The sequence below is a fragment of the Vigna umbellata genome, chromosome 8 (assembly GCF_029865625.1).
Source record: "Vigna umbellata cultivar VRB3 chromosome 8, Vumbellata_1.0, whole genome shotgun sequence".
NCBI classification, from domain to species: domain Eukaryota; kingdom Viridiplantae; phylum Streptophyta; class Magnoliopsida; order Fabales; family Fabaceae; genus Vigna; species Vigna umbellata.
This window is the reverse complement of record NC_142172.1, coordinates 45,328,362-45,340,441: the sequence shown is the minus strand read 5'-3', so window position 1 is coordinate 45,340,441 and position 12,080 is coordinate 45,328,362. Positions and strand designations below refer to the sequence as shown.

At 33.3% G+C, this 12,080-nt stretch overlaps 2 protein-coding genes across 2 annotated transcripts; both read left to right on the top strand.

Moving 5' to 3' along the window:
• Window positions 1–736: 736 nt before the first annotated feature.
• Window positions 737–4,016, top strand: LOC124832148 (receptor protein kinase-like protein At4g34220). The gene is made up of 2 exons (XM_047306279.2): window positions 737–2,876; window positions 3,131–4,016. Exons 1-2 carry the CDS (start codon window positions 1,184–1,186, stop codon window positions 3,796–3,798), a joined length of 2,361 nt encoding a protein of 786 aa, XP_047162235.2. The 5' UTR covers window positions 737–1,183; the 3' UTR covers window positions 3,799–4,016.
• A 5,200-nt stretch (window positions 4,017–9,216) lies between these two features.
• Window positions 9,217–10,494, top strand: LOC124832149 (carbohydrate esterase, putative (DUF303)). The gene is made up of 2 exons (XM_088096113.1): window positions 9,217–9,879; window positions 10,038–10,494. Exons 1-2 carry the CDS (start codon window positions 9,325–9,327, stop codon window positions 10,257–10,259), a joined length of 777 nt encoding a protein of 258 aa, XP_087952239.1. The 5' UTR covers window positions 9,217–9,324; the 3' UTR covers window positions 10,260–10,494.
• Window positions 10,495–12,080: the final 1,586 nt, after the last annotated feature.

Below are 12,080 nucleotides of genomic sequence, written 5' to 3'. Positions count from 1 at the left end.
AGAAACAAACACAAAAAAGAAGAGCACCCCGGTCCTTAAGGTCCCATGGCCTCTACTTATTGTCTCGTTGCATTTTGATAAGGAATTCCAGAAGAAACTATGTTACCATTTCAAGTCCTTTGTTTTTGTTCTTTTTTAAGAATTTTTGTTCAAACTGTCATCACTATTAATTTGACTGACGAAGATGAAAAGATGTTTTAAGTTTAAAATACTTTAAGTAAGGAGTTATAACAAACATCTTGGCGTGAAAATAGACATACCCGAAATTCCTCTGTCATGTCCATTTTGCATTTAATTGCATTCTGCTTGTCATTGAAACACCGTAACTGTTGAAATTAACTCTTGTTTGTCAGCGGTTTAATTAGAAATGAGAGACAGAACTACCTCCTGCTGTCTTTTTTATTTAAGCATCGATGGAATTCCTAAAAATTGGTCTGTGTTATTCCTACAGCTGTAAATTCATGTCAAAACAATTTGCATATATATATATTTTATGATGTAAAAGACGGTGTGAAAAAATGTACTAGAATCACCTTCCTAGAAATTTCACCTTTTTTCACCATATCCACAGAACACTAAATTCACGGGGGTGGTGGTGGAATATAGAGATACTCTGCTACAGGTTATGGGGTCCAACTCACTCGGGTGTCTTGTAGCAACAATTAGATTCCTTTCACTTCCATTTGCCAATTATATGTAAATAAACTTGTTTTTCATATATTTCTTTTATGAAACTTGACAGAGAGAGCAGGCACAGCAGTCCCATATAACTCACTTTTATTATATTTCCTTCAGTTTGGTTTAGTTCACTTCATCTTTATCAACTGCACAGAGCAGGAGAATTATCTTTTCTTTCTGCTACCACTTTCTCTCTGCAACTCAACCCAATTCCTCCTTGCGTTTCTTTGCACAGTACCCTCGTTTAATCATTTTTCGTCCTCTCACTTACAGCCTGTTTGTCTGCCAAACTCTAACATACATCCTAGCTACTCCCCAAACTTCTTCCACCGTTACTCCAACCCCCAAAAGCACCAAACTGATCAAAAGATTTGGTGAACAAAACAAACAAGTTGTAGTTGGTAACCATATCCTTTCACTGTTTGTCTCTGCCCTTCTTTCCTACCTCTTTTTCTACTCTCCATGAACTTGTAGTTCCCAATATGTTACATCACCCAAGGGAATCATGAGCCTTAATCCTCAGAATCTCCATTTCTTGTGGAGGCTCTCATCGTTTCTTCTTCTACTTCTTCAATCTGCTACATCTCAGTCAGTTACATCTCTTAACTCTGATGGGATTCTCCTGCTAAAATTCAAATACTCCATCCTCAGCGACCCTTTGTCAGTCCTAGAAAGTTGGAACTACGATGATGCAACGCCATGTTCATGGTATGGTGTTACGTGCAACGAAATTGGAGTCCCCGGTACCCCTGATTTGTTCAGAGTAACCAGTTTGACACTTCCCAATAGCCAACTTTTGGGTTCCATTTCTGAGAACTTGGGCTTGATCCAATACCTTCGCCACATCGATCTCTCCAACAATTTCCTTAATGGCTCTCTACCCAACACTATCTTCAACTCTTCCCAGCTTCAAGTACTTTCTCTCTCAAACAATGTTATCTCGGGTCAACTAAATCAGCTGGTTGGAAAACTAACAAACCTTAAAGTTCTCAATCTCTCTGACAATGCCTTTGCCGGGTTGATCCCAGAAAACCTCACTACTCTACCAAACTTAACCGTTGTTTCTCTGAAGAGTAACTACTTCTCTGGTAGTGTCCCAACCGGGTTCAAGTACGTGGAGATTCTGGATCTGTCCTCCAACTTGTTAAACGGTTCTTTGCCAGAAGACTTTGGCGGCGAAAGCTTACGCTACATGAACCTCTCTTACAACAAGATTTCGGGAACAATTCCTCCGACATTCGCCGAACAGATTCCTGGAAACTCAACGGTGGACCTCTCATTCAACAATCTGACAGGGCCGGTACCAGACTCTTCGGCTTTGCTCAACCAGAAGACAGAGTTTCTATCAGGAAATGCTGATCTTTGTGGTAAGCCTCTGAAGATTATGTGCACCGTTCCCTCTACTGAGTCCACAGCTCCGCCCAACGTCACCACCTCTTCACCAGCCATTGCTGCCATACCGAAAATTGACTCAAACCCTTCAACAAACGCAACAGGAACCCCCACCAGTTCTCAGAATGTATCACCAAGTGGCCTAAAACCTGCCACCATAGCAGCAATTGTGGTGGGAGACTTGCTTGGCATGGCCCTTTTGGCCCTAGTCATTCTCTTCGTCTACCAACAGAGAAAGAAAAGATATTCGGATCCAAATCCAAATTCAAAACGAGACACTAATGCTGCTTCTGGTAACAACTCAGAAAAGAAATACGAAACTGTTTCACGACAAGATGCAGATGCAAAAACAGTAACTCCTTCACTTCCTTGTTCCTGCTTAACAATCAAAGAAGAAGAAACCTCAGAGGCAACTAGCTCCGACAGTGACCGCGAGAGCAACACCGCAGTGGACATCATGGCAGCACAAAACGGGAACCTTCCGAAACAAGGCACTCTTGTAACCGTTGACGGGGAAACAGATTTGGAGCTTGAGACTCTGCTTAAGGCTTCAGCGTATATTCTGGGAAACAGCCGCGTCAGCATTGTCTACAAGGCAGTGCTAGAGGATGGGAGAGCCTTTGCCGTTAGAAGGATCGGTGAGTGTGGGATTGAGAGAAGGAAGGACTTTGAGAACCAAGTGCGTGCCATCGCAAAGCTTCGCCATCCCAATTTGGTTAAGGTTCGAGGCTTCTGCTGGGGTCGAGATGATAAACTCCTGATATGTGACTACGTCCCCAATGGCAGCCTCGCCACCATTGATCACAGTAAGTTCACTCTCCACCTTAATCATTTTATGACATCAAATATCATTCATATTAATCTCTTCCACAGATCATCAGGTGATTTGGTACGATTTTCATGTAACGAAGTTGAAAACAATCATTTTTTTTGTCCAAACTGCAAAAGTGAAACTGATTACAAATTAAAGTCGGAGTTTGACTTTGCCAACCTACACGTTTAATGATGTCGAATTATGTTGTTTGGTTTTGTTACTGATGAGAATGTTATTATGGTTTAGGAAAATCAGGTTCGTCCCCTCTGAACTTGTCCCTGGAGACACGGTTGAAGATAGCAAAAGGGGTGGCACGAGGATTGGTCTTCCTTCACGAGAAGAAGCACGTGCATGGCAATGTTAAACCTGGCAACATCCTGCTAAACTCAGAAATGGAAGCCATCATAAGCGACTTTGGGCTGGACCGGCTCCTCCTGAACGATGTGACCCACAGAGCAAACGGTTCGGCTAGACAACTACTGGCGAGCCAAAGAAGCCAGCAAGACCTGCCATGTGGTTCAAGTCCCTTCGCAGCAATGGGATCATCGTCGAGTGGTGCGGGCCACATAATGCCCTATCAAGCCCCAGAGTCACTTGAGAACATCAAACCCAGTCACAAATGGGACGTGTACTCTTTTGGAATGGTGTTACTGGAGCTTCTAACCGGGAGGGTTTTCCTGGAGCGGGAGTTGGAGCAGTGGAACGAACCGGGTTTGGTGGAGGAGGAGCAGAACCGGGTTTTGAGAATGGCTGACGTAGCAATAAAATCTGAAATAGAAGGGAGGGAGAATGTGGTAGTGGCATGGTTCAAGTTGGGGCTTAGCTGTGTCTCTCATGCCCCACAAAAGAGACCCTCCATGAAAGAGACTCTACAAATCTTAGACAAGATCCATGCTGCTGCTCCACTCAATTAATTCTTCTTCATAATGATGTCACCGATGTGTTCCACACACACCCTGTTTTTAGATCAAGGTGTTTGTTCATCCTTTTCCGTCTTTTGTTGACTTGAATTAGCATCAACACAGGAAAATATTAGAGACAAGTGTTTGTTTATGCAAGGTGACAATGATTGTAACTTTGACTAAGCACCGCTCAAACGAATCATTGTCTGATCTAACTGCATTTTTGTTCATCGCCATGCATGTGCACTACTTTTTTTTCTTTTTGCATCATCATCACGCGCGGCTATGGAATAAAACAAAACTAAAGGCAGCTTATGTTATATTGTGATTAAGATACTAAGACAAAGATGTTTTGCTGTCTCAGTCCATCTTCGACAAAATTAGTCAACTTTATATGTGTATACAGATATTAATAAATATTAAATCATATTTCAAATACCATATTGACAAAAGTTTAAGAAAAAATATTTTTTATTGAAAAAATAAGTAAATAATAAATTATCTCAACGAGTCAAGTTATTGACTCACCTATACATCCAAAAAGTAATTTGTTATAAAAATTAGACTAAACGCATGTTAAATGGCACAGGTGGAGAACGTGCTTACTGGTTTAATTTGTCAGTAGTTTAAGGGCAATATGCCTGTCATGAATGTGGTTTGGTGGTGGAGAATAAGTGGTGTAGTTCAACTTTTGTTTATTGGAGAAACCATTTTAAAAAATTTCAGACCATGACCAACTCTTGACTAGAGTTTTAAAATTTAATATTTTCGTCGAATATTCCGATAATTTAATCTCGAGTTTAATATATTAATTAATTCTTGTGGCGAATTCTTTGATATATAATTAAAAATTAAAAACTCTTTAATGATTAGAGAAAATAAAATTATGGAAAAAAAAGAAAAAAAACATATCCAAGTTGTGTTGCGTATCTCTTGAAAGAGAAATGTTCGTGATCCCCTGCCCAATATTTTGTGAATAATGTAACATGAGGACACGTAATTATTTAATTTGGCAATAAAATAATAAATACCTAAGCCCCTGTCTGCTACCGACACAACCAAACTCACTCTCCATAATCTTCATACCATTATTGACTATCTTGGTCCGGTCCCCTTTATAAATTCAATCATAAAAACCTATGTGTGTGCATAAATCTGGTTTAGATTTTTTTTCTATCACTTTTCAAAATAAAAAAATTCAAATGCTGTCTATTTTCTTATTTTTTATATTTTTTATTTTCCATCTGTTAGACTTTCGGTTAAGATTTTACTTTTTTAGATTTATCAGTAAACTTCACTCCTAATGGAGCCTTGCTACAATGTGAAAGAGTTTTTAATTAAAAAACAGTGGATTTTGTGATTTCAATATTGACATTTAAAGATGAATTTGTAAGACTGGGAACAAGGTGAGATAAAAATGAAATTAGAGAAATATGGTAAGAAATGAAAAGATTTAAGATAAAATTTAAAAAGTTAACGATGATGTAATGAATTTGATAAATTAAAAAAATATTTTAATTAATAAAAGTAAAATATTATTATTTTGTCTTTGATTATTATTATTATTTATTTTACTGTTATTACTATTTTATAATTCTATTATTACTGTTAATAATAATGATTGTTTTATTATTTTATTAATTATATTTATTCTATACTCACTGTTATCATGATAATTAAACTTATCCGGAAACCAGAGAAACTGGTAATTGCAAATCTTCGTAAATGTTTTATTATACATCAACGTGTATCTCAGAACATCTTCGCTATTTTGAAAAAAGTAAAAAATAAAACCTTAAAATATTTGTCTTGTTTTTCGTTTTTAATTACTTTTTTTATTTATCGTTTTTCATGCTTTCTCTTCATATATTTTGTTTCTATCTGACTTCGCAAATCTCTCAATTAAAACAAATATTGTTAGTGATATTTAAGTGTTTAAAGTTGTTTGTTAGCGGTAATTAGTTATTTTGTTATTAGCTTTCTTAAATTGTAATTTTTTTCTCAATTAATTTATAATTAAATATGTTTTTATTTATACTTAGATACAAAATTAAAATTTATTTTTTTCTCAAATCTTAATTATTTTGGTCTCTTAACTTTATTAATAAATTAATATCGCTTTTTTAATCAAACAGTATTAATTTTTTTTATGTGTGAAATGGTATTTTGTATTTATATTTAAATTATTTATACTATTTTACTCGTTTTAATTTAGATGTCAATTTAAAATATCATATAACATTTAATATGGTTAAATTAAAAATATTATATCAATTTCATTTTTAAAATTTAGAGATTAAAAAATATTGAAGCTTAAGATAAGAAAAATATTCTAAATTTGGGTTAAAGTATAAAAACTAAAAAGGTATCTAACCCATTACTTTATAATCACTCACTAATAATTTTCATGTGTAACTTATTGCAAATTAACTTTAACTTAAATGTTTTGTTTTTTTTTAATATTTACAGATAAATTTTATTGGATAGATCTTATATATAAAAAGCTATTGCTTCCTACATACTCATAATTACTAACTGCACCTCGTTCCGAAAAGTCATATTACAAAAAATATTTGATGAATTCTGAAAATTCTATTCCGAAAATCATGCTTTGGAATTTTTTGTTCTGAAAATTGTTTTTCCGAAAGTCTTATTTTGAATTTTTTTTCTGTAAAATATCTTTTTCCGAAAGTTTCTGGAATTTATATTTCGGAAGTCACTTTCATATGATAAAATGATCATTTTAAAAATTTAAGTAGAAATTTATAAGGTGCAGGAAGTAAAAGCTTATCTAAAACTATAAGCCTTACAGCTTGTTTTTATGGGTGTTGGTCCCTCCACCACCAAACTTTCTCCCTCCACCTCTTCTCTCTTTCAGTAAAATTTTATTTTTAGGTTATTATTTTTTAATTTTATCCATTCACAACCTATTTTACTAATAACCTATTCTAGTCTCGTAACCTATTTTACTTTTCTTTCATTTTAACATTATATTTCTTTCTCTCTTTCTTTCGACATTGTGAGATACTTCAAGTTACAAAGGTTGGTGGTGGTGGAAAGAATTATCAAGCAGTCTCCCTCTCGTGGTGCAGTATCACTCTCGTGGTGCAGTGCGTGGAGTAGTGCAGTGCGTGTCGTGCTTCCTCGTATTCGAATAAACCTTGAAATAAAACTCTAAAATAAAAAACGTAACCTTTAAATGTGACATCCTTCAACGGATGTCAACATCCATTTAAGGAAAAACGTACCTTAAACGGATGTCAGTCAACATCCATTTAAGGAAAAACGTACCTTAAACGGATGTCAGTCAACATCCATTTAAGGAAAAACGTACCTTAAACGGATGTTGACATCCGTTGAAGATGTCACCTCTGTTTAAAGGTTACTTTTTTTATTTTAGTGTTTGTTTTTTATGTATATTTCCTCATGCTGGTTGATGCTCTGTATGCTCCTCGATGTTCCTCCACACCATGGCGGCAATGGAAGCTTTCAAACAAAAAAAACTGAGAAGAAAAAGAAATGAAAGTGCGAGAGGTGGGGAGGTGAAACGAATGGGAAAATGGAAAGAGAGTTATATGGGTGGGTGCTGAGAAATTAAAATTAGAGTTTCAAATTATTTAAAATAGAGTAAAAGAAAATCTTTTTAACTTAAGGATATAATTGTATTTAAAATAACGTAAAAAAGTGAAGAAAGCACAGGATAATGGTGGAGGGATGAACACCCTCTTTTTATTAACTGGGATAATGGTGGAGGGAGGAACACCCTCTTTTTATTAACTGTGAGAGAGATTCCAGGTCCAATTGTTTTTCATGACAATAAGCTGACCCACTATTTCGGGAAAATTCTATTAGCAGACTATTTTTTACATTTTTCTTTTTCATATTCCGAAAATTAGTTTCAAAGTATAAAATGTAGAAGTTAATTTTCAGTTTATTTTAAGAGAAAAGGTGGTATCAACTGCGAGAAATTCGATGTTTTATTTTTACTTTTCAAAATTATTGCATTTATTAGAGGTTTACCCTACACCACCCCAGATGACTTCATGCACCACTATAATTTTAAAAATTCCAAAACTATCTTTTGTGTTTTAAAAGATCTTACAATCTCACTTCTTTTCTTAACGAAGTTCGACATTATGTTTTTCTTTTTAATTATATTTTAGTTTTTAATTTATTAATTTATTGTATTTTAAATATATATATATATTATTTAAATATTTTTTAAATTTTTTACGTAATTATATATAAATTAATTTTATTTTATTTAATAAAATAATTATTATTAGTTTAATTAAATTATTATTTTTTAATTAATTATAATAAACGTATGTCACATCCGTAGTTTTTTATTTTTAAGTTTTTAGTCTATTAAAATATTACATTTTAAATTAATTTATAGGTTATTTAAATTTTTTTGTTTTTTTATAATATATTACATAAATTTATGTTATTTTATTTTAGTGAAATAATTATTATTAATTTGATTAAATTGATTTTTGTTTTATTTAATCAATTTAAAGTAAAAACTTAAAAAAAGTATAAAGCTTGAACTTTCCTTTATTATAATTAATTAAAAAATAATATAATTTAATTAAATTAATAATAATTATTTCATTAAATAAAATAAAATTAATTTAAATATAATTACATAACAAATTTTAAAAAAATTAAATAATATTTATATATTAATTTAAAATAGAATAAATTAATAAAAAATTAATAAAAAACATAAATACGAATGTAACATATCCGTTCAAGAATTTTTCTTCACCGGATGTCGACTCTCTTAAAGAAAAGAAGTAAAAGTGTAAAAGTTTTTAAAATATAAAGAATACTTTTGAAATTTTTTAGAAACATAGTGATGCTAAAAGTAATTGGAGTGGTGTAGGAAGTAAGCATCTTTCTTAACATTTAGGCCCAACATTCCAGGAGCGTGTCGGGACATAAAGCCCAATACATAAACAAAAGATGGTCATCTTATCTAATAAAAAGGACAATGATACTTTGATAATATCTTTTTAACAAACATTTTAATATATGTCATTATATTATATGATTGATTGATGTTAGTGTTTATGATTATTATTATCATTGATTGTGGAATAATTTTAGACTGATCAATGACACGTAGATAATGTTAAAATATTTTTAAAATATTATTATTTAAAAAAAAATCACAATATCAACTGGAGATCGGTGAGAAAATCTGTTTTAATTATTTCTTTTTATCGACAATACTTTTGTTTTGTTTTATATTTGAAAAATACTGACGTATTACTTTCAATCTATTTTTTTATTTCTATGGAAAATTATGTTTCGTTATTAGCTCAATAACAATACAGATGTAATATATATTATTTTTTAACGTTTCATATCGTGTTACACATGTTTTAAACCACTCCAGGAGACATGTCGGTGGTTAGTTACCACATGATAAGGTGTCGCGTGAACTCATGATCTGATTAATAACTAAGATCAACGACCTGAGCACTCCGATAAAGTGTTCCCTTCTCCTGTGGCAGTAGCAAGCAGAAGCCAATGGAGACCAACACAGTCAGACTCCCAAAACCCAAAAGGCAAGTCTTCGTCCTCTCAGGCCAAAGCAACACGGCCGGTCGCGGCGGAATCGTCAGGGGCGCCAATGGCAAATACTGGGACGGCGTCGTCCCGCCGGAGTGCGGCCCCCACCCTTCCATCCTCCGCCTCGCTGCCAACCTCAAATGGGAACCGGCAAACGAGCCCCTCCACGTCGACATTGACACAGCCAAAGCCTGCGGCGTGGGCCCCGGCATGGCGTTCGCCAATGCGCTGCGGCCGCGCGTGGATGAGGAGGTGGGACTGGTCCCCTGCGCCGTGGGCGGCACCGCCTTAAAGGAGTGGGCGCGTGGGGAGGAACTGTACGAGAATATGGTGAAGAGAGCTAAGGAAAGCGTGAAAGGGCACGAGAATTTCGAGATGAAAGCGTTGTTGTGGTTCCAAGGAGAAAGCGACACGGAGAACGAGGAAGACGCTGCAGTTTACAAGGTTAACATGGAGACCTTCATCCACAATGTTCGACAAGATCTCAATTTACCATCTCTTCCCATCATCCAGGTTTCCAACATCACTACCTTTCCTTTTTTCTTTTTCCGACAAACCAACCTAAATGTATTTTCGCATAATTCAGGTTTATTTTGTAGAAATTATAAAAAAAAATTATGGTTAACATATTCAATTAGGGCTTAATTAGTCTATATGTAATGATGATGTAGGTTGCGTTGGCATCGGGATTTAAGTATATAGAGAAAGTGAGAGAAGCACAAAAAGAAATTGATCTTCCTAATGTGATTTGCGTGGACGCAAAAGGACTGCAATTGAACGACGATAATATTCACTTATCCACCGAGTCTCAAGTTCAGTTGGGTCGCATGCTGGCTGAGGCTTATCTTGCACATTTTCATGTCTCACCTGTTCAAAATCAAGTTCAACTTTAACCCCTTGTCTACCTATTATGGTTTTTTATCTATTGTATCGGATTGTATCTCTCTATGGGTAATGATTGAGTGTGTTTGGTTGTGTATCTATTGCATCCGATTATATCTCTCTGAGTAATGATTGAGTGTGCTTGGTTTTTGTATCTATTGTATCCGATTGTATCTCTCTATGAGTAATGATTGAGTGTGCTTGTATTTCCAGATATATATAATATTATTGTGAAGATTTTAGTTATTGAATGGTTTGTGAATACATGATGAAATTACAAGAAGTATTCATTATGTTTTTTTACCTAATGCAATGATATTTTTGAGTTCTTTCTAAATTGAGTGTGGATGAACTTCTTACCAGTACATTTCTACAATAAAATTGATTTACATATCTTATAAAGACTGACTTAGTTCCTCAAAGTTAACATTCTTTTCACAAGAACAACACTCTTTTTTTGGTAAGAACAACTTGTGCTATGAAATAATTTGTTGTGGTTACATTGTACAACATTGGTGGCGGGTTTGAATAACTTGTTTGAGTCCTGGCCTGCCGACTTGCACAGTGAAATGTATTTCATAAGATTTTTTTGTTTATTTCCTTTTTCACTTTTCAATTTCCTGAGTTTGATAAAAGAAATTACTAATTTTGATTGATTTGAGATTACTGAGACCACATCGGATTATGTCTTTTTCATCATTGGCCGAAAGGTAAATCCAACTAAGACACGATTGTTTTTCTCCAGTGCTAAGTTTTTCTGTGTCTGCCAACAGACTGCTAGTGTGGGAAAGTATCTTAGTAAAAGGGTGTACAGAACAAACGGTTAAATTTGGTTTGGAGAGGTCACAACAAAGACAGTCTATTTGCAAGGCTAAAACATTGATCTTTGGCAGTGGAACGACTCTTCTTCAATCTGTGTTTCTGAGCATTATTATTCCATCTAAATTTACTTTTATTGCTTTATCTTTTCAATGGATTCAATATTTATGTGAGAGTGAGTCAGAAAGACACACATGTTTCCCCTTCAATGAATCTGTTCATAAACTAGAGAGTTTTGGAGAGTGGGAAGTGAGATTCAATCTCTCAAATCCAATCCAAGAGATTTGAGGGAAGAAAAATGAAATTACCAAATAATTTTTAACTTTTTCTGAAATTTAGAACCTTTTATTTATGATAATTAATAATTATAATAACAATATTAATACAAACAATGAAATATAAAGCATTTAAAAATAATATTAGTGGAAAAATAATATAACATTTAAATAAAATACTAATAAAAGTTATAATGATAAAAGTAATTAATTAATAATAGTATTGATTTTTTATAATTTAATAATTAATTAAAATATTTTTAATCAATCACAATATTTTAAATTAATTATACCTATTAATTTTTTTATAAAAAAATCATTCAAGTTTTAATTATTTTTTTAATTAATTACATTTTATTTTATTTTTTAATTTTAATTATAAGGACAAATATATAATTTTACCACTAATCTATTAAAATATTTTTTTCATCTATCACATCTATTAAATTATTTACATTTTTTTTCCAAATTCTACAGATATTGCATATATATATATATATATACATATCTATTTTGCAAGCATTTTCATTGGCACTCTTTTTCATCATGAGCGTAAGAATGCAATTTTTTAAATTCAAAAATGTATTTGCATATACCTATTTTGTACTTGTACGAATTACAAAGTAGAAGATGAGAATTTCATTCTGAAGAAATTGTTTAATTTATCTTGTAGGTGTTTTGACGTTGATTTTGCCAAATGCTTTGTTGAATGTTGTTTGCACAAGCACATTCTGAACA